Source organism: Emys orbicularis, chromosome 5 (assembly GCF_028017835.1).
Source record: "Emys orbicularis isolate rEmyOrb1 chromosome 5, rEmyOrb1.hap1, whole genome shotgun sequence".
Taxonomy (NCBI): Eukaryota; Metazoa; Chordata; order Testudines; family Emydidae; genus Emys; species Emys orbicularis.
The window spans coordinates 18,235,504-18,262,912 of NC_088687.1; the positions used below are offsets into that span (position 1 = coordinate 18,235,504).

Below are 27,409 nucleotides of genomic sequence, written 5' to 3' on the forward strand. Positions count from 1 at the left end.
AGGTTAGGTACCTGGAGGTGGAGTGGACTTGCTCTTTCCCCAGAATGTACCAGACAGGGGTCAGTTCCTGGCATCTTGTAAGCATTCATGTGCATGTAGAACACAGCTTTCCTTCCCCATGAGATACGTTCATCAGCAAAGAGACCAAGGGGAAGCTTTGTTAGGGTCAGGTTATGATCAGAGGTGGGAAGTGTGAACATATCCCCCTGCTCATACTGTTACTACAGCCACTGAAGCTAGGTGAGGGAGGGAAAATGAAGATCCTAGGGTTGCATGTTGGGATGAGAAGGTGCATTTCCCCAGCTTTCATGCCAGTATTTCCCATGTGTAACTCTAGGAAGAGTTTGTGCGCAGATTACGATGCTCCTTCTAATCCAACCCCAGATTTTAAAAATGAGATTTAAAAATAATCATGATTTTTGAATATGTGGGTTTGGCAATACTGTGCCTGAGAACTAGAAAGTAAAACAGGCTCATCTGTCCCACTACCCAAACGTGGGCCCTGAGCCTGCATTCAGTAGGGCAAGTAGGGCCCATTATGTCCAGGTAAGAGGATTTCCACAGGCTCTGAACCAGCCTGTACAAATAGATCCAGTAGCAGGACTGGGCCTTAAATAGAATGCCAAGATTAAATCAACATTAGAAATGCCCAAATACATTTGTAAAATGCTGTGGCAGGTCAGTGTTGCTAGTAACACAGAGATGGTCTTTGCAAAAAATAAAATGCATCTTGACAGCACCTCCCTTTTAAACTGGGATGGCAGGTCCTTAGGGAAGTAGCTGCCCTGTCTCGAGAGGGAGACCCAGCTAATCTGAACACATCTGTGGCCCACTGCTTAGTTAAATTGATCTGAGCACACTGCAGAAACGTACCAGATTCACAACGGTTACTGCTGTAGCCATATCGGCATGACTGACTGGGCATTGGATTTAGGTAAAGTTGATGTGTACCATTGTATCACGATGCAAAGTGACTATCTGCTCACACCTTGTTCCATTTGTCATAATGAAACTGTATATGGGGGGAGGGAATAAAACTCACTCTTTCCATAAAAGAAGTTTATTTAGTGGTCATGTTTCAGTGTATATTAGTTATTGTTCAGCTGTACTGAAATGTGCTATTAGAAATACTTTAAGAAATGTACAGTACATCACCAAAAGCCTGAAATTCAGCTTGGATTGCATATTGTCAGTGGAAAAAATTCACAAACTTCATTTTTTTCTTTGATAAAATTTCAAAATATAAAATGATAAAACAAAAGCATTATTTGATTTTTAAAAAATGTCTCAGTGGACTATTTACAGTAAACACTTTTTAAACAAAACCTTACTACTCTCTGCTCAATATGCACATGTGTGTGAGATTCTCCATTTATGTGTGTTCCTACCAGTCTCCTCTTCCCCTGGCAGTGAAGAAAAGGAAAAGATACGTGGATTGGCTTTATGTTACTTTGAGTCTTCCCCTAACAGGTGGTAAACCTATCACTATTTCATTTTAATGACTAACACACCCACACGTTCCCTTCCCTGAAAGTGTCCTGCTAACTTTTTCCTATTCTTAGATAATTACTAAAGGCCCAAATTCTGCAGCCAGATGTAAACTCTCCATTCAGTGGAGTTACTCTGTAGTTACACCAGGGTAATCAAGTGTAGAATCTGCCCCAAAGTAATCAATTTCATAGGGCTGGTTGAAAATTTTCCATCAAAACTGTATTTCAGTGGAAAATTGGGTTTTTGTCAAAATGAAATTGTTCGCCAACCGTGTCCTTTCTGCAGAAAATCTAGACTTTTCCTCAAAAAACTAAACTCCCCAAAGCCAAACAATTTTGATTTGGAAATGCTGGTTTTTCAACCTGCTCTATAATTTGAGCTGTATTTATTTTACATTATGAAAAGTCTCCTAGTTTTGGCCATTGAATCAAGATCATCGGTAGTATAGCTCCATCCCCTTTAGGAATGGAATGAAAGCTCCTCCGAGTTCTGTTGGGGTTTTTGTCTAGCCATCTCTACCTGTAGCTATTTCTTTACTATCCTGAACTTTTAAGGTGAATTCAGCCCCATGCAGAGGGCCAGAGCTAGGCCAGTCCACCATTTAAGTCACACTTAAGCCCTATGACCCTGATCCTTCAACAAAGACTGCACAGGTGGATTCCAGCTGCCATTGGCTTCAATGGGGCTCTGCAGGGATCCAACCAATCGGAGTCCGTTGCTGAATTGGGCACATAGGTAGGTAAGTTGAGGCAAAGGCCTCTGCAGAGGGTGAATTTCACCATTAGTGCATAAGCAGTAAAATAAACCTACATCCAGTAAAATCTGCCTGAATTTATGATGTTCTGATCAGACATGAGCCAGAGTCTTCACTCAGACTAAGTTCAGACAAGGTTCCCCTTGTCAGTGAGAAACGGTGAGAAAAGCAGCTTTCTAAATATTATACACAGTATTTTATGGAAGCACTACAAATAAAAAAAACACCCTCTTTGTCCCCGCTGGGCAGAAGAAACGTTCACATTTTAACCCAGTGCTCTTTGTTCCCGTGGGTCACAGCTGCTCCGACCATACCACACTGAGATGTAGCCCAGCCCCACCCACGCTGCGTTGGGATGCGTTTTCTATTTTCGCTTTGGTGCAGGTGGGCTGCCTCAGTACCACAACAAGGTGGGCATCTGCTGACCACCACTGTCTGTTTCACCGCCTTTTTAGTTGTCTAGTTTTTCCCAAACCAGGCCTCACCTTTACCTGCTTTCCAAACGGGAAGAAGTGCCTATCCTTAAGCAAGGGCCAGTATGTTTGTGCTCTCTTCTTCCACTGACTGATTCCAAGTCCAGCTGCCATGAAACCAGCTGGTAATTCTTCCTCACTTCACAATCAAGTTACCCCTGTCCAACAACAAGGCAATAAAAACCAATTGAAACCTGAGACAAGTGCACTCTAGTGGTCTGATTGCAGGAGTAGGAGCGTGAGTACTAACTCCAACTGACCTGTCACCCTGGAGAAGTCGTCTCCCCAGCTGTATAATGAGGATAATATGACCTACCTGACAGTAGCCTTGTGAGGATTAGGATATTTCTAAGATGAATGGGACAGGGGTTGAGGAGAGAGACCTCTCTAGCACAAACTTAGCAGTCGGCCTTCCTTTACACATACATTGGTGTTTTCAGATTTGATCAGATAGGTCCTTGGTTTTTGCTCTGCTCTTAAACACCTGCCCTCAGAGCCCTTTGGCAATACGTCTGTGACTGTACATGGAAAATGAACTTGTCAAAAAAAATGTAATGAGGTCATGGGTTAAATCTCGTGACCACACCAGCCCACCTGCCATGTAACGAGGGCAGGGCTACACCTGATCTGTTTGATACTCGGAGGCTTCAGACGGGCTTTCGGAAAAGCTCAGAAAGTTTTCCTGGTACTCGGAGCAAATGATCTCAAATCTGTAGTGTCTGAACTCCACAGCAAAGGTGCCGAAGTAGCAGAGGAAGCACATCACCAAGCCCCACTGGATCCTGGCTGCATGCATATGGATCCCCTGTGCCATCAGGATGAAGTCTGGAGAAGAGCTGTCAAGGAGAACATGTCGGAGCAGCCTTAGTCCTGGATGAGAGCAGGTAGAGCAGCTCTGGGTTGTTTTTCAAATGCGTGAGGTGATAAAATCTTGCCTTCCTTTTACACTTAAATATAATCCACTGGATAGTGGCAACCAATGTGCAATTAAAAAAGGTATTTAATAGAGAATCAGGGACAGGGTGAATGTCAACTATCTAGTTCAGCAGGAAACTGGACAAACCAGGGACATTTGCAAGCCTGTTACATGTGGCAACACTTTCATGTGGATAATGAACATGCTTCTATTTCCACTAAAACTGTGCTTAGCTCTTGCACTGCACTGTTCACCTGTACATCTCAAAGCATTTGACAAAGATGGGGAAGTATCATCCCCATGATGAAAAGGGCACAGAGAGGCAAGGCCGCCGAGAGCGGGTTCGGGCCCTGGTGAAAATTTTTTTTCAGGCCCCCCCATCATGAGACTGCAGTGTCATACTGTCAAAGCGCAGAAGCGAATGTTCGTATAGAGTCAGAAATACTCGGAAAACAATCGACAGACAATGATACTACCGAGAAAGACAAAAACATATGCAACATAGTTGGGCCCCGGGCCCCCTTCCGGACCCCGGTAATTTGTACCGGCTTCCCCCCCCTCTCGTCGGCCCTGCAGAGAGGTAAAGTCACTTGCTCAAGGCCAAACAGCCACTCAGTGGCAGAGCTGGGAACAGAACCCACTTTTGGGTCCCAGTTGAGTGCCCTAGCCACAGACCATGCTGCCTCTCAACGAGAACAGGATCAGTCCCATTCTGGGCTAAGACTAAACCCACTTATTCCTCCTACCACCCTTTCCAGATCCTCTGCAAAACCAACCATTTTGGGGAAGCCTGGAAACACTGACCTACACCAGTAAAAAGACCATCACTTGCCCATTATACTGAAGAAGAAACAACATAGTCTGAGATCAAACCTTCCTCCGAGTCTCCTAAGGCTTTTTGCGTTGTCTGCCTACTTGGACTCAGCTCCGTGGGACAGGGACTGTGTCTTTGTCTGGATCTCATGCTGTGCCGAGCTAGGGTGACCAGATGAGAGGAAGAAAATATCAAGACACATGGGGGGTTAGGGGGGAGTCCGCCGGCGGAGCAAAAATGAACAAACAAAAAACAGTGCTGCCGGCGGAGCGAAATATTGGGACAAATTGCGTCCCGACCAAAGATCGGTCGGGACGCGGGACAAATGCCTAAATATCGTCTGGTCACCCTATGCCGAGCACGCTGCTGGCATTTAATAAACACTGACCTCACACTCCACTGTTACTCCTTTGTCTTATCTACGGTATTAAAACTACCATGCTGGGGACCCAGTTCCAACACAAACTTCCCTAACATGGACTTCGCAGGGCTGGAACATGGTTAAAACAAGATTCAGCTCCTTCCTGCAGTACAAGACCAGGCTAAACTGGGGGACCCTCCACGCTGTAACCGGGTCCCTCAACGCAGTGTAGATGTGACCTTTGACTCTGTTACAGGACCCACTTATCCGCCTACCTTTTCTAGAAGATTGTTGTTTAACCTGCACCCTGAGAAGAAAGGATCACACACATTTACAGCTAAAAAAACGAACAGCCTCCCACATAGCTTCATGCCCAGGATTGGATTTATCACAAAACAGGCCATTAGAATCTGCTCCTGCCGCATAGTGCTCCTGTGCAAATGACCTAGGACAGGTTACCATCTCCCCGTGTCATAGAATATCAGGGTTGGAAGGGACCTCAGGAGGTCACCTAGTCCAACCCCCTGCTCAAAGCAGGACCAAGCCCCATACAGATTTTTTACCCTAGTTCCCTAAATGGCCCCCTTGAGGATTGAATTCACAACCCCGGGTTTAGCAAGCCAATGCTCAAACCACTGAGCTATCCCACCCTCGCCTGTAAAACAGGGATAACAATATTAACCTACCTCGGGGGTAAACGTGAGGCTAAATTAATTAGTAGCCATAAATGTTTTGAGCTCCTAGAACAGACAATGCTATAAAGGGGGAAAGCAGTTTTATACCATACATTACTTTTTAAATCCCCTCCTTCCATGATAAGCAGGCGTGTTATTCTAGGTGCCTGCAGGTCCAGCAAGCAAGGCAAAAGGATACAAAGGACCACACACAGGGTTATAGTGGCTGACAAGACAACTCTTGGAATCCCAGCTTTTCTTCCTTCATTCTTTAGGTTTATTTTGAGTGTCAAGGCAGCCTGAATCCAGCAGGCCAGGGTCCCAAAACCAAACGTCAGGGAGGTGCCGACATTATGAATTTCTTCATCGCTGGAGAGCTACAAAGAAAAAGGAACTTGTGATTGCTTTGATACGTCCCAAAGAAAAAAACATCTATACAATTCCTCAGTGTGATCCTACTTTCGGGAACAAGGGGTGTAATATTAAAGAAGAATCATCTGTTGCAAAATACACAGCCAATGCTGCTTTCCTACCCCAGTTGCAACATAAAACAACCTAGGCGTATGGGAGGTCCAGCTGTTTATAACCTAGATGCTGCTGCAAGCAGAATTTCCTCCCAAACCAAAGAGCAGTGGACCAAGTGATGTCCTGCAAACATCCCCGCCAGCTCTCTGGCAAGGCTGCGGGAAAAACAATCAAGGGATTTTTCCTGCAGAAAATCCTTTGCTGGTTCTCCACCGTGGCCAGTGCATGCTGGGACAATTCTTTGGGCCTTGGTCAGTGGACATGAACACTGACGCTTATAGTCCTGCAATGAATGAGCTCCGTGCAGGTGGAGCCCCACTGACTTCAAAGGGGTTCCATTAGGACACGGGCGTCCTCTTGCTCTGAGCTTGCAGGACTGGGTAGTTACATACTAGCTATCCAGTCACAGTGACTTAATTTAGGGGAGGCCAAGTCACCTGGGAAGTAACAAGCAAGACAAGGGCATCACAAGCCTGGCTTGGACTCTGACAAAGGGAAGCTTTTTGGGTGAGATTCTCAAAGCCACCTAAGGGATTTGGACGCACAATTCCCATTCCAATCAAAAGGAGAGGTGTGTCCAATTTGTCTGGGAAGCTTTGAAAATCTCAGATTTTATCTATAAATAAGAATTCATCTAGAAAAAAGCAACCTTGTTGGGAGTGTCTGCTGCTACTTCACCGTGATCAGAGCAAGTCAAATGCACCCTTTGTCAGTGAAGTCACTGGAGGCTCACTGGGAGTGATTTGGGACCATGACCCTGTCTGATTCAGACTCTGAGGGCAAATGATACATACAGCATTGTGGCTTTTGTTCAAAAAGGCAGGGGCAGACCCTTTGTTTAAGCACCTTGCACACTTTGGAAGCAGGTATAAATAATAGATTCACTTGGTCTTGTCTTTCAGTTTTCCAGCTTGTCCTTGACACAGCTAGTGAAATTCACTCCACCCACAAAACGCCTGAGTATTATAGGGCTCTATGTAGGTGGAGTGCAGGGAGCTGAAAGCCATCCATCCACCCCTAGCCCAGGGGCAGGGAGTGGGGCTGCCACTCAGCCAGCAACGAGTTTAGACTTGAAATTAGATGAAGGAATGAAGTTTTGGAATGGCCTTCCAAGGGAAGATGAGGGGCAAAATAACCTAACTGGTTTCAAGACTGAGCTTGCTAAGTGTACAGAGGGGATGGTATGATGAGACTTGCCTACAATGGCATCTGCTAGTAACAAATATTTCCAATGGCCAGAGATGGGACACTCGATGGGGAGGGCTTTGAGTTACTACAGAGAATTCTTTCCCAGGTGTCTGGCTGGTGGGTCTTGCCCATGTGCTCAGGGTCTAACTGATCGCCATATTTGGAGTCGGGAAGGAATTTCCCTCCAGGTCAGATTGGCAGAGACCATGGAAGGGTTTCACCTTCCTCTGCAGCGTGGGGCACGGGTCACTTGCAGGTTTAAACTAGGATAAATGGTGGATTCTCTTTAAATCATGATGTGAGGACTTCAGTAACTGAACCAGAGGCTAGGGGTCTACTACAGGCGTGGGAGGGTGAGGTTCTGTGGCCTGCAATGTGCAGGAGGCCTGGCGACATGATCATGATGGTCCCTTCTGGCCTCAAAGTCCGAGAGTCGTTACACCAGCCTATGACCTGGAATAGCAGCAACAGCCCCTCTGCGCTGGTTGCACGTGGTACAAGATCCATGTGCAATGGTGAATCCATGGCCTGGCCTCAGACCTCTCTTACCTCCCCTCAGCACTGCCTTCTACATTATGTGGGACCATTTCCATAGCACACACGTCCCTTTGCATGGCTGCACAGCCTCCCCCCTCCCTCCCTCTATCTTTATCTATATCACTGGTCTACAATTTTTGAGAAGTCGTCTGCTTCAGAGATAAAATGTGCTATTTATTATGTATTTTGATGTGCTGAATTCAAATATGACAATGAAAAAACAACTGATTGGCTACTGTTTCTAAGATATTTAAGTTTTTACATTTTATGTCTATGTATATTGTGTAGCTAGTAGAGTTTTAATCATAAACTGTAAACCTAGGTCTTTTCATGTGTTTATGGTTGCTTTACATGATAATATTTCACCTGTCCTGTTTATGTAACACTTTAAAAATCAGCAAAAGGGTTATATAAATAAAATTTATTATGAAACAAAAGGCAAAAAACTATTCTGTACATAGTTTAGTCCTATTCAGTGTCTACTCGGCGCTTCTTGGCTTGTCTCTTGTATTCATTAAATGGAGCATCTCTTGTCACTGTCCAGCAATAGTCTGCAAGCATTGATGGGCTCCATTTGCCCTGATAGCGTTTCTCCATTGTTGCAATGTCCTGGTGAAATCGCTCGCCGTGCTCATCGCTCACTGCTCCGCAGTTCGGTGGAAAAAAATCTAGATGAGAGTGCAAAAAATGTATCTTTAGCGACATGTTGCAACCAAGGCTTTTGTATGCCTTGAGGAGGTTTTCCACCAACAACCTGTAGTTGTCTGCCTTGTTGTTTCTGAGAAAATTTATTGCCACTAACTGGAAGGCTTTCCATGCCGTCTTTTCCTTGCCATGCAGTGCATGGTCAAATGCATCATCTCGAAGAAGTTCACGAATCTGAGGACCAACAAAGACACCTTCCTTTATCTTAGCTTCACTTAACCTTGGAAATTTTCCACGGAGGTACTTGAAAGCTGCTTGTGTTTTGTCAATGGCCTTGACAAAGTTCTTCATCAGACCCAGCTTGATTTGTAAGGGTGGTAACAAAATCTTCCTTGATTCAACAAGTGGTGGATGCTGAACACTTTTCCTCCCAGGCTCCAATGACTGTCGGAGTGGCCAATCTTTCTTGATGTAGTGGGAATCTCTTGCACGACTATCCCATTCGCAGAGAAAACAGCAGTACTTTGTGTATCCAGTCTGCAGACCAAGCAAGAGAGCAACAACCTTCAAATCGCCACAAAGCTGCCACTGATGTTGGTCATAGTTTATGCACCTCAAAAGTTGTTTCATGTTGTCATAGGTTTCCTTCATATGGACTGCATGACCAACTGGAATTGATGGCAAAACATTGCCATTATGCAGTAAAACAGCTTGAAGACTCGTCTTCGATGAATCAATGAACAGTCTCCACTCATCTGGATCGTGAACGATGTTGAGGGCTGCCATCACACCATCGATGTTGTTGCAGGCTACAAGATCACCTTCCATGAAGAAGAATGGGACAAGATCCTTTTGACGGTCACGGAACATGGAAACCCTAACATCACCTGCCAGGAGATTCCACTGCTGTAATCTGGAGCCCAACAGCTCTGCCTTACTCTTGGGTAGTTCCAAATCCCTGACAAGGTCATTCAGTTCACCTTGTGTTATGAGGTGTGGTTCAGAGGAGGAGGATGGGAGAAAATGTGGGTCCTGTGACATTGATGGTTCAGGACCAGAAGTTTCATCCTCTTCCTCTTCCTCGTCTGACTCAAGTGAGAATGATTCTGGTGCATCAGGAACCGGCAGTCCTTCTCCGTGGGGTACTGGGTGTATAGCTGATGGAATGTTTGGATAATGCACAGTCCACTTTTTCCTCTTTGACACACCTTTCCCAACTGGAGGCACCATGCAGTTGCTGGTATGATCTGTTGGCTCTCTCCAAATCATTGGCACTGCAAAAGGCATAGATTTCCTTTTCCTGTTCAACCACTGGCAAAGATTTGTTGCACAAGTGTTGCAGCATATGTGTGGGGCCCACCTCTTGTCCTGATCTCCAATTTTGCAGCCAAAATAAAGGTGATAGGCTTTCTTAATCATAGTGGTTATACTGCACTTTTGTGATGCAAAAGTCACTTCACCACAAACATAGCAGAAGTTATCTGCACTGTTCACACAAGTACGAGGCATCTCTGCTCACTTTGGCTAAACAGAAATGTGTCCCTTTGCAAAATCAAACACTGACAAATAAGAGAGCACGACACTGTATGATTTCTAGAGATGATATAGGGCAATTTGTTCAGCAGAGTGATGTAAGCTTCGTTATGATTGCATCATCCATGACTTCTACGAATAACATGATGCAATTCATATCATGTATGACACAATACCAGCTTCAGATTGCATCATTCATTGTTTTGCCTAAAAAGCAAGTACTGTCCAAACCCAGTCATAGATTTATTCATAGATCCAGTCAAAGATGTATTTTAGTCATTTCTGGTTTAAATTGAGATCCCTTCCCTTTATAACTCACTTATCCTCCGCCATTCCCAAGTCAAGGGTCGTATATACTGACCCAATAGCATATCTTGAAAACTAGAGCCAATCAACAATTTTAAGCATCATTTTCGTTCTCAGTGACCCAGAATTAGTAAAGTTTGACTACATTTATTTCAGAAGCATTTTGGCTGTAGAGCAGTGTATTCATTCTCAGCTGACACAACCCCGCCATTACTAAAATGTCAGAAAAATCAACAAGAAATTAGCTCTTGGATGAAGACTGCCTGTCTCAAGCTGAAGTGATAGTGGTTTGAAAGGGGAAATGCTTAGAAGAGCTGGCCTAGACATTGTCTCCACCTTCCACTGAAGGTGCACAGTCCCCATTGTCCTGTTTGACTCCTCCATAAACCTGGATTACCACATAGCATCAGTTTCTAGAAACGCCTGTTTTCACCTCCAGCTTGCAAGGAAACCTCATCCCTTCCTGCCAGACAGAGACCTGGCCACAGGGATCCATGCATTTGTTCTCTCCAGCCTGGATCACTGTAACTCACTGGACCTGGAGCTGAATGGGAAGACAATGCCCAGGCTCCAGCTGGTTCAGGATATAACTGCCCAACTTCTCCATGGCTCAAGCCACCGTGAGCACATCAGCCCTCTGCTCAAGTCCCTCCACTGGCTCCAGTCAGCTTCCCATGCCAGCTTAAGGCTTTGGCCCTAATTTCCAAAGCAATTAATGGATCAAGCCCCAGAGTTACATTAGAGACCGAATTTCCATCTGTGAACCACCGTCATATCTGAGCTCCTCTGGGACAACCCAGATCATAAAGCCCAGGATGAAGCATGTGAGAGACAAGTCACTCTCTGTCAAATGGATCTGGCTATGGAACAATCCTCCAGAGACGGCCAGGCAATTCCTGACTCTGACCACCTCTAGGAAAAGCTGTGAAACCTTCCTCTTTGAGAAATCCATTCCACCATAATAATGACAATCTTAACACTGACCCCTCTTTTACCCAATACACACTAAGCAACCAAAACAAAAACAAAAAAAGGGGAGGGGAATTAATAAAATCTAAAATAATAAAAAGCCTACCCCCAGAAAAGTGTTTACCCCCAAAAAGGGAGAAGAGCCAGAGATTCTATGCAGTCCACTAAGGATCTGGCTACTGCTTTCATGTGGAAGGCATACAGATACTATGGTAATGGGTGGAAATAGAAAACAGATAGATGGTGTGAGCCAACAAGGGACCATGTTACCTTTGCTGTGGTAGCTTTTAGTGTGTTAAGCTCTCTCTCAACATCCCCCAGAGAACAGATCTTGTCCAGAGACACTAACGCAAGCCATCTACTATATTTTGTGGTGTTCTCACTAAACAATAAGGAAGCAAGGGCATGTACTATGGTCTAACATTGACATGCCTTGGTGGTGGTTTGGCACAAGACCAAAGAAGGGCGCTGTTAACCAGCAAGGTGTGGCTTTATTAAACCAGAATATATAGCCTACAGTGATTTACTGTAACAGCTTCTAAAGAACCAGCCTTCGCTAGAGAGGAAAATACTGGAAAGAAGGAAGGAGAACTTTGAGATTTGGTTTCCTAAAGCCGGCCCCACCTCTCGCAGATTCCCCTTCACACAGCTGGACAAGCATCGGGCTAGCTCTTACAACTTGGGGGTTCACAGGCAAAACCAAGGCCGCAAGCTGCTAGACAGGAGAATTGGGCGGTGATGTCAATGAAGCTACATCGAACTGGTGAACACCAGCTGAGGATCTGGCCTAAAGTATCTGATTGGCTCATCCTTAATAAAAAGTCAGACTGGAACATGTTACAAGCAGACACATGATTACTGCCAACAGGTCACTTGTTTCAATTTTTTTTTTTTTTTTTTTAAATAAAGAAAACCGACATATTCTTCCAGTTCAATAAAACTAATGGGCCAAATTCTCTGCTGTCATGATACCACTGACTTCTATAGAGCTATGCCTGCAGAGAATTTGGCCCAGCATAATTTCTCATACTTGCGCAGCAGTTACCAGTCAGAGCTGCATTGCTAGCAATCCCATAGGGGGAGATTTTCAAAGACACGTAGGGGATTTAGGAACACAACCTCCATTGACTTTAAATACTTTTGAAAACCTCCCCCTAAGATTTCATGTTCATCTAAGAGACAAGCAGACACATGAGTACAGTGGACACACTCCCACTCTAGAGCAAGCTTGTGGTGTCTCAAAATGACAGCTGACAGCTTGTTTGTAACAATAACACATGCAGAACAGACTCAGAATTGAAAGAACTACAGCCCGGGCAATGACTCACAGCAGGAAATGCCTTCAGTGTTTATATAAAAAGTCCCTCCTGTGGCCAGTCAAAGGATAGGCAGGAGGTAAAACACCGACATACATTCTAATCATAGGTTTCAGAGTAGCAGCCGTGTTAGTCTGTATCCGCAAAAAGAACAAGAGTACTTGTGGCACCTTAGAGACTAACAAATTTATTTGAGCATAAGCTTTCGTGGGCTACAGCCCACTTCATCAGATGCATAGAATGGAACATATAGTAAAAAGATATATATACACATGCAGAGAACATGAAAAGGTGGAAGTTGCCACACCAACTCTAAGAGGCTAATTAATTAAGATGAGCTATTATCAGCAGGAGAAAAAAAAACTTTTGTAGTGATAATCAAGATGGCCCATTTCAGACAGTTGACAAGGCCCTGTGTTGGCAGTCCTGCCTGCTGTTAGCATAGAAGTGTGTGCAAGCTCCCAGGGCTGGCCACCCTCCAGTGCAGTCCCCAAGCCTAGGCACTTGTCTGTCAAGCCCAGTGCCTGCCCAGGGGTAAGGCAGGCTCCCAGCTGCTGTTGGGTGCCAGGAGATGGAACACCAGGTGTCACAGATTCAAATTTTAAAGTTTATTAGGAATAATCAATCATCAGTGCTACTAATGGCAGTTGCCACCTTCCCTTTGCCACCAGGGAAGCAATTTAAGAGGCAGTAGCAGGCCCAGGTAGTGGGCAGGAGGGTATGAGGAGGCCGAAAGTGTGGACAGCCATGCTAGCAGCTGTACTCCTGCCATGGGCAGCTCCAGGAGCAGAGAGATCTGTGCTCACAGCAGGTAGGGCTGATAGATAATGGATGCAGCTCTCATGACATGCCCATGGAAATCCATAAAAGAATGACATGTTAGTTACCAATAAGCTGGAGGGAGGGGGAAGTGGGAGTGGGGTACCTGAAAGTTGCCAAGTAAGGTCATTCCAAACGAGGTCAAGCATAACGCAACCAGTCCGCTGACATTCAGCCAGGGGTTTAGCACCTTTGGCTTCAGCTGTATAAAGCGGAGAACGGCAACGACAAGTGCTGAAAAAGGAAACAAAATGCCAGACGCAGTGTTATAAACCCACACAGCACAAATCTAGTGGGTGGGATTTCCAAAAGCACTTAACCCTGCTCCTGGTAAAACTCGCATGAGCTGCCATGGGAGCAGAGGTAGGCCAGTGCTAAGTGCTTTTGAACACTCCACCTTGCATTTAATTGCAGAAGATGCAATAGCACAGTAAGTAACTTGGGTAATTCCTTCTCTTCCCTCCATGCCCCATTATTTATTGCTGTCACTTACTGCACCTTGTCTAAAACCTAGACAGAAACTGTACTGGACAAGGGCTGTGTCTTTATTATTGGTCTGTAAAGCACTTGACACAGTTTGGACATTATGTACATCACTGATGATAATAGGATTTGCGTGAATTTTTATTCCATTAGCTACATTTGTGATGAGTTCGATTTGATGATACAACCTCCTCCAGAACCACACAGCAGGGACCCGATCGGAAGCTTGGATCAGGCCCTCTCCCTTCACATTGTTTTATAAAACAAACATTTGAAAAGCGTCCTTGCAAATGTGGGGCACACAACAGGGACAGCACAGAAAGCTTCTCACTGCCCTGCCAACTTATCACAATTCTGACCTAGAGGGATCAGCCTCTAGAGGTGAGAGTACAGGTCACTTTGCAGGACTATCTACTAAGACTGCCAGCAAGGGGAAAAACAAAGACAAGTAGGTGGGAACCTGTCCGCTGGGAACTGGACTAAGTCTTCCATGCTCCTTGCCCATAGCACAAGGCATTTTAGGTAGCTAACGCTGCATTTCATACAGGGCTCAAGATCATCAATGTCATTCTCAGCACACTCCTAACCAGATCAGCACCAGGCAGACCGAGGCGGGGAACTGCCCCTTGTAAGCGAGAAGTCAGTTTCCTAATGGGAAAGGAGCTAAAGGAGATATGATAGCTTTAACAAGTCACAGAATCTCCTTCCTGGACTAGGAATGGTGACTGGCAGCAAGGCATGGGGAAGAAGAATTAACACATCTAGACAAACCCAAATAGGAATGATGGGAGTCTAAGGGCTGAGGTGCCTAAATTCAAATGAAATCCAATGGGAGTTGGACACAACATTTCCCTTATGTTTCTTTTGAAAATCCACTTTAATGTCCTTCAGCCTCCTGCACATACAACCTTGTTGTACAACGGGGGTCGGCAACCTTTCAGAAGTGGTGTGCCAAGTCTTCATTTATTCACTCTAATTTAAGGTTTCACGTGCCAGTAATACATTTCAACATTTTTAGAAGGTCTCTCTCTATAAGTCTATAACAGGGATCGGCAACCTTTGGCACGTGGCTCGCCAGGGTAAGCACCTTAGCGGGCTGGGCCAGTTTGTTTACCTGCCGCGTCCGCAGGTTCAGCCAATCGCAGGTCCCACTGGCCACGGATCGCCGTTCCGGGCCAATGGGGGCTGCGGGAAGCGGCGCGGGACGAGGGATGTGCTGGCCGCCACTTCCCGCAGCCCTCATTGGCCTGGAGCGGCGAACCGCGGCCAGTGGGAGCCGCGATTGGCTGAACCTGCGGATGCGGCAGGTAAACAAACCGGCCTGGCCCACCAGGGTGCTTACCCTGGCGAGCTGCATGCCAAAGGTTGCCGATCCCTGGCCTATAATATATAACTAAACTATTGTTGTATGTAAAGTAAATAAGATTTTTAAAATGTTTAAGAAGCTTCATTTAAAATTAAAATGCAGAGCCGCCCGGAACGGCGGCCAGGACCCGGGCAGTGTGAGTGCCACTGAAAATCAGCTCGCATGCCGCCTTTGGCACACGTGCCATAGGTTGCCTACCCCTGTTGTACAACGACTGCATGGTTTAACTAGATCTTCTGTTTTAACAGATATCCATCAAGAATGAAATTCACCTCAGCACAAAGGGCCCAGGATCTGCCTTATAGTCCCTCTTAAGCCCTATTTTAAGGTTTTATGTGGTGCATAAGACCTTGTTCATGCTCTCTGTGCTAAGGTGAATTTCTCTCCTAAGTAGGTTCCATTGATTTAGTTCGGTACATTAAAATATATTCATTCAGCATTAGTAGTTGTTTTTTAAAATAATAGGTCAGATTTTTTGATATAAGACAGATGACAGGAGATAGAGCCCTGCACCTCTAGGTCACAGGTTGAAAACCAAACCACAGCAGTAGGGACACAAAAATAATAACCATTTGGTGGACAGTCATGTAAAAATGAACTGCTGATTGCAGTCCAGCTCTCCTGGAGCACTGTCCATTTCACAGGTGGAATTTTGCTAGCAGCCTCTGTAGGGAGACCAAGAATCAAGCAGACATCCAGAATGGGAACTGGGCTACTGAATCTATTAATGAATTCAGTCCAAATAGTTCCAGCTACATTTTTTTTAAAATGAAGAATTTGGTTTTCTTGGGGGGGGGGGAATTTTTTAGAAAAATGTTGATTTCATTGACCCTAAAAAAAATTTTTAGTTTTTTCATTTTGATGAGAAAAACTAAAAACATTAAGTTAAGGTTCAAAATGAACCAATTTTTCAGGTCAGCCACTGACCCGAAAAATGAATGATTTGTTCACCTCTGTTCAGCACAAGCTCCACTCTCACCCCTACAGATCATGCCTGAGACATAGGGGTAGGGCAGTGTTGGGATGATGGCATTGCTGATGTTCATACTGGACCTGGTCCGTGCATACAGGATTTGGTCCTAAGCCATTGAAGTCAATGAGAGTTTTGCCATGGACTTCAGTGGGATCAGGATCAGGCATAAAATGAACAGTTTCCATGGATTTCAGTTCAGCATGTTGCCCAAGCATTACATTTACCAGGTATTATCCTGAAAGGGTTCCATTGTATCTGTTTGACTTGATGCAGAGAAAATGTTTTCTTTAAAGTGGGCTCTAATGAGTTTCACCCTGAACAAAATGCCAACATCAGCAGCCCCCCAGTCAACGCATGGGCATGACTTTTTCATCTTAATTATTTACACTTTCAGTTTTGTAACTCCAACATAACGTGACAGTCTATTTTGGAGGACTACATCAGCCATTATATAGGTGCTTAAATTACACAATCTTCATCTTCACAATGCACCCCAAGGCAGTAATATGGTGAAATGAACTGCCTTTCCGTGCTGGTGCTTCATTATTGTCAGAGTATATGGGAGAGGGAGAATCCTAGCTCATTCACAAGTGATGTGAATGTAAATGTTCAATTATGTTTTGAATCAATCTGTTTAAGAGATAAAGAATCTTAAAATGTTAATTTCAATACACACATTGATCCTGTTCTTAGGATTTTGCCACTGATTTCAATGGAAGACAAATTGGGCACTATCCAACTATGTGGTACAAACTAACAAGATCTACTGGGCCGACATTTTCAAAAGTGACTAGTGATTTTGGGTCCCTCAGTTTTTGGATGACAGTTGAGACATCTTAAGGGGGCCTGATTTTCAAAGCTGGGCACTCAGAACTTTCTGAAAACACGTCTCAAACTAGACACCCAAAAATGTGAGTACTCCCAAAATCACTAGTCACTTTTGAAAATTTCGGCAATTGATGTTTTTATCAGTGATTAAGAGTATTCAAAAATAAGGCAGGAAGGGACCAAGAGAAAAACAGCAATGTTCTCAACAACAAAAAATGTTCCTTCTCCATATCAAAATGGAGAGATGCACATTGATGGTATCCTTTGCTGAGCACTGATGTTAATTATTTTTGCATGTACCAGATGGTACTACCCCAGATGAAAGATCATAAAGCAGCACTGAACCTTGTAGTGTCTCTGAGCTAAAACTAGTAAATCCCAGTCTCATTAATTATTTCTTAGAATCATGGGAGAGAGTGGGGAGGGCAGATATAGATGATAAAGGATTAGCAGAAAGAGCTAGATGTGATCTGAAAGAGGGAAAATATTTTGGTAATTAACTATAAGCTTCAAAACTAAGTAGAGCTGGTCAGGAATTTTCTTCTTAATCTTTTTTCAATAGAAAATGCTGATTCATCCAAACCAAAACGGTTTGCAGGAAAGGCTTGGTTTTGATGATTTTTCAACGAAAAACAAAACTGAAAAAAGTTTTCAAATTGTTGAAATATTTTGTTTGCAAAATTTTAAATTAAAAATTCCAGTTTTGTTTTGACTTTTCACTTTGAAATGTAAGATAATTATATTCGTAGTAAAAATTAAAAAAATAGTTGAAATCACAATGAAATTATGGAAACAAAATGGTTTCAATTGACCCAAACCAAGATTTTGATTTTTCATCCCAATTCAGGGCAGATTTCCCCCCCCCCCCCCCCCAATATCTCAGAAGTGCTTACAGCATGAGAAAACCATTTCCTGCCCACCTCTAGAACCAAACAGCTGCATAGCTGTCACGTGGAATGCTCAGATAGGGCTATAAGAAGGCTGGAAAATATAACTCATTTTGTTGATCAAAGTGTTGAGCACTCAGCCGCTGAAAATCAGGCCCCTTTGAGATGTCTCAAATAGAACACCCAAAAAGTTGCCCACAATCACTAGTCACTTTAGAAAATCTAAGCCCTATATGTACATATTCCAGCCGATTCTGTCAATCTGTAATGACATTACTATAGATCGTGCTGGATTTGAAGTCAACGGCAAAATTCCCGGGACTGGACTCCATTAATGTATTGAAATGAGTATCCCAAGATCCTCCATGTTTTACTCAGGCAGATTAAAAAAAAATTGAACATTACATTAATTTCCCCTCAAGAATGAACGAAGGGCCCTCCTACCCTAAAATTCTGGCAATAATGGTGCAATAGGACATGATAGGCAGTATATTTTATGGGGAATATTACTGCATGGTGGGGGGGGGGGTGTTGAAGGGAACAAGGCTGAAGGCTAGGTAATCTGAGCACCTGAACAGTGGCTGAAGTGGAAATCTGACAGAGCCTGACAAAGGCAATATGTTTCAGGGGGAATATTCTGCTGCTAATGTTGTGTAGCTTTTTATCCCTGCATCCATCTCTGAAGTGATCAGTAACAGAGCTGGTCAACATTTTTAACTGAAAAAACAGCCTTTTCAAAGAATGAACTTTCACTTTCAGTGTAGTTAAGGTCAATAATGGTACAAGCTGGAAGTAGCCCTCATAAGCATCCAATGTAACAGATATTCAGCCTGCTCAAACGAGCTCTGCTTTATCCCGATAGGGTAATGCCCATAGACATCATAATACATTTGTTGTTGTTGGTTTCCAGCCTTGGGGTTGCATAGCTATAGTTTTCATTGCAATACTGGGTGAGGTTCAAAGAGAAAATGCTGACGGCATGTAGCAGGTTTTAGCCTCAACACCTTGTTCGTTGGATCTTTCATTACAACTGCATAAATAACTTTCACTCATTCTCATACACATAAGATCAAATCATGAAATCGGCTGCACGCAGGCAGACTCCTGCACCCACACAGAAGCCCATGGACTTTAATGGGGTTTTGTGTGGGTGCAAAGTCTACAGATCTGATTGTAGGAGTGGGGCTTTAAATTTCAGTACCTCAACAGGGAGATGTGTATTTACTCATGTCAAACACACTGGAATCTGACAAGAAGTTTCCTACGTACATATTGTTATATTTGGCTTTGAGGGCAGAGACTGCAATTGCGTGTATAGAATTGTATTTAGCTTTCTCTGTGTGTGTCAGGCATGTACACATGTTATGACCAAGGACCAGAGATAGTGTAAACTAGTGCCGTTCCATCAAGTCAGTGGAGGCAGACTGATTTATACTAGCTGAGGTTCTGGTCCAATATATATCCATAAATATCAGTGTGTATAGATGTTGATATTCCCCTACTACTTTCAACTTTCACTCCATCTTAATACACATATCAGTAATTCAGGGTACAGTACATTAGTAATACTACTACTTAGCTGTTATATAGCGCTTTTCATCAGTATTTCTCTTAATAAAGGAGGTGAGTATCATTACTGAGGCACAGGGAGGTGAAGTGACTTGCCCAAGGACACACAGCAGGCTCGTGGTAGAGCTGGGTGTTGCAATTTACCCCCAAGCCTTAACTCTGCCTTGGAATGATACAATGAAATAACCATATGATGATGATTAAGGCATTATAGTGTTTGTGGTTAAACTTATTTTTAAAGTCATTAGATTCCCCCTATCACCACCTTTACAATGTCACTCCAGGGCAGAGTTAAGACTGTTTGGATGCCCTAACTATACCTTTCCATCCTTAACATCATTTAAGTGTCACCTGAACTCTGATTTTCCTGGGTTTGGGGGAAGATTTGCTGTACTTTTTATATTTAACAAATGGTTCCCTGCTTTAAGTGCAAAACTCAGCTCAGCCTCGACTACGGAACTCTGAGTGGTGCTTCCACAATATACACAGCCACACTGGCAAAGACAGACTCTGTAACAACAGTGGAGCACTAACTCAGTATTATCATTTTGATTCATTTGTCGACGTAGCTTCAGGAGAAAATACTTACGGTATCTCAGGCATAACAAAAAGTTTTATTGACAAAAACAATGAAACATTTTTTCAAGCATTATAACCATCAAGTGTTCCTCCCAACTACGTTGGTTAGAAGCTTCACCCTATCAGAAGCAAGCTGTGAACTTCCATATTTTTACTAATGGAATTTTTTTTAAAAACCCTCAGAAATAACATTTTGTCAAATGCAATGACCGATTACACAATGTTTCCATGCAGGATTTTATAGTAGCAATCAATAAACAAAAAATATCATTCCATGCATCGAAAACACAGTCATACAGACTTAAGGCTAAGGTGTGATGATAAAAGAAGAGAATAAAATGGAAAGTATGAAGGTCAAACATATCCAGCTTTGTTCTGTCTTTTTACAAATAATTACAAAATAATACTAGCTTCATACTAGCAGCACCTCTTTAAAAGGTTTCAAATAATCAGCTTTGACAGCAACATCTACTGGATTTTACTCATGTTCCAATGACTTGTTAAAGTGAATTAAGAGAGACAAAAAAAAAAAAAAAAATCCCCATGCGGTTCCTACCTAGAAATGCTGCCATGTTCATGACTTGGCTAAATACACAGCTTGCAGGGGGTGCATCACCTGCAATACTTCAAAAATATAAAGTGTATCATTGTAACTCTACTAAGACAGCTAAAGAGAGAAAGAAAGAAATAACACCCATCAATCAGAATGATACGTGGGGAATGGGAGGGGGGAGGAGATCCAGTTACCTTATGTAAGGGGGACTTTTGGAACCAGGTTTCCTAAGTGACATAAAAACACAGAAGCCAGAATTAAAGATTTTGCTGTTTTGTGTCTCTAATAATATTTGTTAGAAGTTACTGATTTAAAAACAAAACAACAACAACCACCACCACCTCTTACCGATCTGGCACGTTTAATGGAATAATTTTGTTATCTTCCACAGCTATAAAATATCTGTCAAAAGAGGAAAGAAGCAGTTTAGAAAACACAAACAATGCCAATATAAGACCAAGACAACCATGTTTTTTAATTTAGAAATTCATTTGGGACCCAATTCAGGAAAGCACTTTTAAGTGTCTAATATCCATTCATATTCAAGAAAGCATTCAAACATGGGCTTAATTTTAAGTATGTGCTAAAATCGCATTGAAATCAGTCATACTTACTTAGCTTTAAGCATGTGCTGAAGTGCTTCTATGGATTTGGGCCTTGATTAGTAATGATAATCAAAGCCCCTTGTTTTCCTGAAAGCAATTCTTTTCTACCACAGACTACAACACTGTTTGCTACCAGCTGACACTACTGATATCAATGCTCAAGCTATTGTATAAAGGAAAATATGGCTGTTCAGTCTTTGTCTTCTGCTTCCGCAGCAGAGAGCCATTAATGGGAGGAAGCATGGAAGCAGTCTAGAGGACACCTTTGGGGATAGGTTTTGTACCTTTTGGTCACATAGATCATATAATGTAATTGAAATGCAAACAGGCAGTACCATTGTGGGTACTGTGACCGGGTAACTAAGGTTCCCGTCCATCTAATTATAGGATAATTGCCATTTAGCCTTATTTTATTTCTATAGTGTTGATGGCTTGTAATTTAAAGATCACCTTAAGGCAAGAGTTCTCATAATGACCACCTGCCCCACTGAATGATATCCCCTCAATGTACTGTATCCTGTATAAGCCACTTTCCACCTTTCAAAGTAGCTCTTCTCTCTTTTTTTACATCCTGGGTGAAATCCTGGCCCCACTGAAGTTAATGGGAGTTGTCACTGACTTCAATGGAGAGAGAATTCTACCTCAGATGTTTTCCACATGCTGCAGTAATACAAGTGCGAGATGTGGGAGAGCTGATAAGAGACGAGCCCTTATTTTCTGACTCCAGTTATCTGACATGGGGCAGGATTAAAAAGATTAATTCCCTGTCACGTGATAGAGGTCAGGATCCAGCGGTTACTGTTACAACTGCGACCACAACGTACATACTCGTCAGTCAGGATATCATTAACGCATGGTTCCCGAACCGTGGCCAACAGTGAATTCCTGCAGATCTGTGGAGAGCTGGTCGCTTCTCCTCATTTCCAGCTGCTAAATCACATTTTTTAAAAGAAGTTAAGGTACATAATGACTCTCTTAATATTATTTTATTATTATGTGTGAGATGACCCACGCACCTGTACAGGTGAGTTTGGAGCCATAAAATGCCCCTTTACTTCTCTGGGTACATCCCCTGCATTGCAGGCCACACTGCGTGAGGGGAAAGAAGCCGCTCTGGGCTGCTGCTCCCAGTCCCACACAATGAGTGAGGAGTGGATGGGCCAGGGTAGGGGGCGGGTGGCAACTTACCAACACAGAGGAAGAAGGAAGTCGTGCCAGAAAAAGGAGCAAGGGGGAAGCAGGGACCAAAACGTGTCTGCTAGTCATGGGTTCGTCACTGCTCTGCTCCTGGGCAATGCAGCTCCATCCTGCCCCTTGCTGAAGGCAGATCACCAGCTGCTAATCCAGCCCGATGAAAGCAGTTGCTGGAGTTGCCTCAGTGGGCGCAGAGAGGTCAGTGAGCAACGCTCTCTATTCAGATGTGGTCCGTTCTATTGCAACATTTGGGAAAGCCTGATTTATCTCAGTCCCCACACACACACATACCCCAAAACCCAAGCGGAAGATCACTTACACGATCCATAACCCAGCTGAAGTGAACAGGGTGAACACAAGAGGTAAAAACATCCACACGCTGCATTTCTTCCCATCCATGCCTGCTAGAAACAAAGACAATAAAGTGTAATGCAAAACAAAGACAACAGAGTTAAGAGCTACTGGAGACATCATGTCCTTCCCCCCTCGAACACGTAAAACAAGTCTGACTAGGGTATGTGAAACTGAGAACCTGGTAATGCAGAATGATCACTATTGCTCCTGGCTCATGCAGAGTGATCCTGGTACTCCAGGAGAAACCCCCCTGCAATTCAGGGAGAGCACTTGTGCAGTAAGGGACTATTCAATGCATGGAAGGGTCACAGACTCCGGCCCTGATGACCGTCAGCCCAGGAATGAAAAGCAGTCTATAATCCTTGTTAAAATATTAGTTACATTTCCCCAGGCCCCCATAGGGTAGGTATTATTTTCATTTTGCAAAAAGGAGAAACTGAGGCACAGAAAAATCACATCGGAGGGAGATTTTCAAATAGGAATTTAGTAGCAGGCATTTTTTAACGCCTCTCCCTGAGTGATCAGCCCAAGAATACACTGCTGGGATAGAGCCCAACAGCGCCAGCTCCCAGTTCTCTGCTCTAACCAGTAGGCCACACTCTCCCTTAAAAATGGCAACCTAGCTTCCCATCAAAACATGCTTGTTACTAAAACCCACATGTGCTTTCTTAGTGATGCCCACAGCTCAAATAAAGATTGCCAAGACAGAGAACTTCCCCCAAATAATTCCTGGTGAGTGAGTGATCTTTCTCCCCACCTCTCTAGTTCTCATCCTCAGCTCACACACTGTGCGCAGCAACCAACTAATCTGAGCACTCGGCTGAATTCAAAGGTTCTGTGTTCAAGTGCTGCCATCCTGAATGTCGTTGAGACTAGGAATTGTTAAGAAACTGAATTCTTGACATTTAGGTTTAAAGAAGCTATACGTGGGTGCGCAGATTCTTGATAAATTAAAACAGGCAGAACAGCTCAATTCCACAGGGAAACACTCTCCGGAGGAAAACATGCAAGATGAAGACTTGAAATAACAGGACAGGAATGGGGGCTTGCTATTGCTCCAATGTATGTCATTTAGAAATGCTAATATATGTCACAAAGCTCTTGAAATATGTACATACTCATTCTGTGTGTGTGTGTGTGTGTGTGTGTGTGTGTGTGTGTGTGTGTGTAGTTGTCTATTATATGCACATTTCCTTCAAGCTTGAATAAAGACTAAGAGATACAAATTGGAAAAAACAAGGCTAAAACATCAACTTTCCTTTCAGTAGGATACCAGCACCTCTTTCACTCCCTCCTGTCTTCCCACCACTCACTCACTACCAGTTGTTGAGTTGATATTTCTTTGGAAGACTGAGGATCACCCAGTATCACAGTGATGATCTGAGGCAGGTTTTAGGATCACTGATTTATTGGCTGAGTTTGCCATCAGCTTGATGGCATTTCTTTGTCTGTCATGTGATAACTTTTGAACATCAAATCCAATCAATTCCAAAATCTCAGAGAACGTCATAGGCATCAATGGCCAGAACCGTCTTGATTTGGGGGGAAAGCAGAAAACCAAAAGGGGGAAAATGGGGGACACATGGAGCCCCTGCCATCTGATTAGCAGAGGCACAGCTTCAAGAGATGTTTGATAGATAGACAACTGACAACTAGCTGATGGCACCTAGTAATGCCTTCCAGTATAACAATACCCCATCTCATCTCTATTTATCCTCCCAATAGAGTTTACTATGTTGACATCCTGAATGACTTATCTCCCAGACTAACAGTGGGGAGGGGAAGAAGGCTTGGGGGGAATGGGGGTGTACACACAGCCCTGGGCATGGCAGAGAGAATGGGGGACCCTGGAATGGGGGTCAAAGATGCTGATGCAGGGAAGGTAAGAAAGGGGGCACACAGAGCCCCTGCCATGTGAGGGAGACTAGAGGACCCGGGAATTGGGGGCATACAGAACCCTTGGCAGGGAGGCTCTCAACAGAAGAGGATGGGAAGGTGGCACACAGGCTGCTTGTGAGGGGGATGGGAGGAAGGCAAAGAGTCCCTGGTGCATGCCATAATCTCAGCCTACCTAAGCTATGAAGTATGCAACCCCCTCAGTTAGGGCTAGATTGTAATATTACGGTCTGCTTTGCCTAAGGGGCAATGTGTAGCCACGCTGCTCCAGAACTAGCCTCAGGAGACATTACCATGATTCCTTCCTGGGTTCCTTCCTGGGTTCCCAAGGAGGAAATAACCCCATAACCCTAGCAAGTTACTTCCTCCTCAGTTGTGTCATGTGGGAGGCTGCACTGTGACCTGCAATGCAGGTAGCCTACAAAGGCAGTAAGGGGACTGCTTGCATCCCATGACCCCCGTCACAGTCCTGCCCATAGCTGATGACAGGCAGTAACGAAGTAAAGACAGCACTGATGCTGCTGCTGTGATCTAGCCTGGCTCCATTCTCCACAGCTGGCTCCTGTTCTGTTGTGTGTGAGGCAGAGACTGGGAGAGTCCATGGGAAGGGCGGCACTGCTCTGTAAGATGCGTGGCAACTTCGCACTCTCTGCTGAAGCTCAGCCCCCAATACTCTGCTCTGCCCTATGGGTATCCGGGTCTTGGCTCCCATCTTTCACTCCCCAACCCAGCAGAAGCTGGGATCAATCAACCTCTGAGGAACAGGGTGAATGTTTCACATAACTCTACCCTACTTCGCCCCAGCCCCAGCTGGGTAAGGAGCAGTGTGGACAGATGACTGGACAAAATATGACACTCCTCCATGGGCAAAAGGCTAGGGATTGCATCATCACTCCTCAAGGCTGGAGGTGGATAGCAGGCAGTATCAGGCCTGACTAGGACATAGAGGACCCACAAAGGTAGAAAACAAAATGAGAACCCCTGTAGATTCATTGGGCCCATCTGTACCATGAAACTAACCACGTTTATGCATAGTTGGGGGATCAACATGTTATAACAGGGTTTGGTGCTGTCTGCATGGATGACACCAAACTGCCCTGTAACAACAAAGTTAAAAACACAAACAACCCAGGCTTTAGCCCAGGGCTAGATGGTCTTTCACACATTGTGACCACACAGCGTTATAGCCATCCACACAGGCAGCACTGAATCATGTTACAACATGGTTAGTCCCCAAGGACATTAAACATCAGTATTTAAAAGCAATCAGTTTCATAGCATACCCAAGCCCCTTGCACACCAAGTAGAGAGAGGTGTTATTTAGGACTACATTGGAACTGGAAGTAATGTGACGCAGTTAAGAAAAGGAAACTTCTGCGTGACTTATCACAAAAATCTCGCTGCTAGAGAGATCTACTAGGGAGTTGAGGAGAGTCCCAAAGGAAGCAACGGAAACCCCAGTCTCAGGAAACACAAAACTATCTGGACAAAGCATTAATAAATGTATAGTTGGGAGACGTACATGAGGATGGACTAGACATAGAACTTTTCCATCTGTAATTTTTATTGCTCCATTTCCACAAACACCACATGAAGAATTCTATAGTGCAGTTCTAGCTCACGGCCTCTGCTGCAGCAAGCTGCAGATCCGTCTGGGACGCAGTTCTCTCATTTTTCCCCCCTGCAGCCCACAAGAAAAAGGCGACATCCAGGAGCATTAGTGGAAGTTGTCACTCCAGTATCTAGACACACTCACTCATAGTGACAAGAGTCAGTCCCACTGTGCTGCTGGCTCACCTACAACAAAGCTCCGTCCATGCCAGCGTTTGATGTATCAATGTGTACCAAAGGCTGGCTCAATGCTGCGAGACCATGGTAATGGATTTCCTCATTCCCTTCCTCGCGGTTAGAAAGCAGGTGGGTACGTGCCATGTCCTATCCACACACCCATCACTGCCAAGTCTCCTGTAACTACTGCTTACATTTCTGTTGGTTCCAAATGTTCCTTGTAACTAAGCCAAGAGAATATAACCCTTGTATGACAGAGGACGTCAGCGTTTTCTCATGTGTTTTCCTCCCTGAAACAATACTGCAAAGGAGCGAGGCCTCACTGATACAATAAATTAATAATAAAAAATACTGTTGATTATTAATGCCTTTTTTTAGCCTCTGGCATTTCTACAGTTCTTTTCACACAAAGGAACTTTACAAGCTATTTTGGCTTCAGACATTCTACAGATGAGGAAACTAAGGAAAGAGAAGTTCGAGTGATTTCCCCAAAGTGAGGCAGCATGTCACAAGCTGAAGTTCTTCAGCCCCTGTTCCACCCACTAAACACCACAGGGAAGTGAAGAAAGATGATGTTCCCCGAGGAAGTTCTGCATCACTGCAGTTGGAAGGAACATTTGAAAAGGTGAACATGGCCTCCTGCTGCGGATCTTTTCCTTTTTGGGGACAAATAAAGACCTGGTCCAATGTCCACTAAAGTCAGTGGAAAAACCTCCCTTGACTTCATTGGAAGAGGCCCTCAGTAAACAGTGCTCAATTTAACATTCCCTATGCCAGGGGTAGGCAACTTAGGGCACGTGTGCCAAAGGCGGCACGTGAGCCAATTTTCAGTGGCACCCACACTGCCTGGGTCCTGGCCACCCGTCCGGGGGGGCTCTGCATTTTAATTTAATTTTAAATGAAGCTTCTTAAACATTTTAAAAATCTTATTTACTTTACATACAACAATAGTTTAGTTATATATTATAGACCAGGGATCGGCAACCTTTGGCACGCGGCTTGCCAGGGTAAGC

At 44.1% G+C, this 27,409-nt stretch overlaps 1 protein-coding gene across 2 annotated transcripts; it reads right to left on the minus strand.

Annotated features, from left to right (window-relative positions):
* Positions 1 to 3,334: 3,334 nt before the first annotated feature.
* TMEM150C (transmembrane protein 150C) lies at positions 3,335 to 22,757 on the minus strand. Of its 2 annotated transcripts, none has more exons than XM_065405694.1 (7): positions 22,678 to 22,757; positions 20,908 to 20,961; positions 20,754 to 20,786; positions 20,563 to 20,630; positions 13,428 to 13,555; positions 5,811 to 5,860; positions 3,335 to 3,464 (listed from the first exon to the last, which is right to left on the minus strand). In XM_065405694.1, the coding sequence occupies exons 1-7, from the start codon at positions 22,755 to 22,757 to the stop codon at positions 3,335 to 3,337; spliced, it is 543 nt and encodes a 180-aa protein (XP_065261766.1). The 2 variants fall into 2 exon arrangements, with proteins under 2 accessions (XP_065261766.1, XP_065261765.1); XM_065405693.1 differs by having other exon boundaries at positions 3,335 to 3,543; positions 5,683 to 5,860.
* Positions 22,758 to 27,409: the final 4,652 nt, after the last annotated feature.

Bases quoted from the DNA above. Each gene is read 5' to 3' on its own strand.
- TMEM150C (XM_065405693.1), bottom strand. From the start codon at position 22,757: ATGGATGGGAAGAAATGCAGCGTGTGGATGTTTTTACCTCTTGTGTTC. The intron at 20,787-20,907 runs GTAAGAGGTGGT...TATGTCACTTAG, and splicing joins CCATTAAACGTGCCAGATCG to GAAACCTGGTTCCAAAAGTC. The intron at 13,556-20,562 runs GTAGGAACCGCA...TTCCTTTTTCAG, and splicing joins GAACATGGCAGCATTTCTAG to CACTTGTCGTTGCCGTTCTC.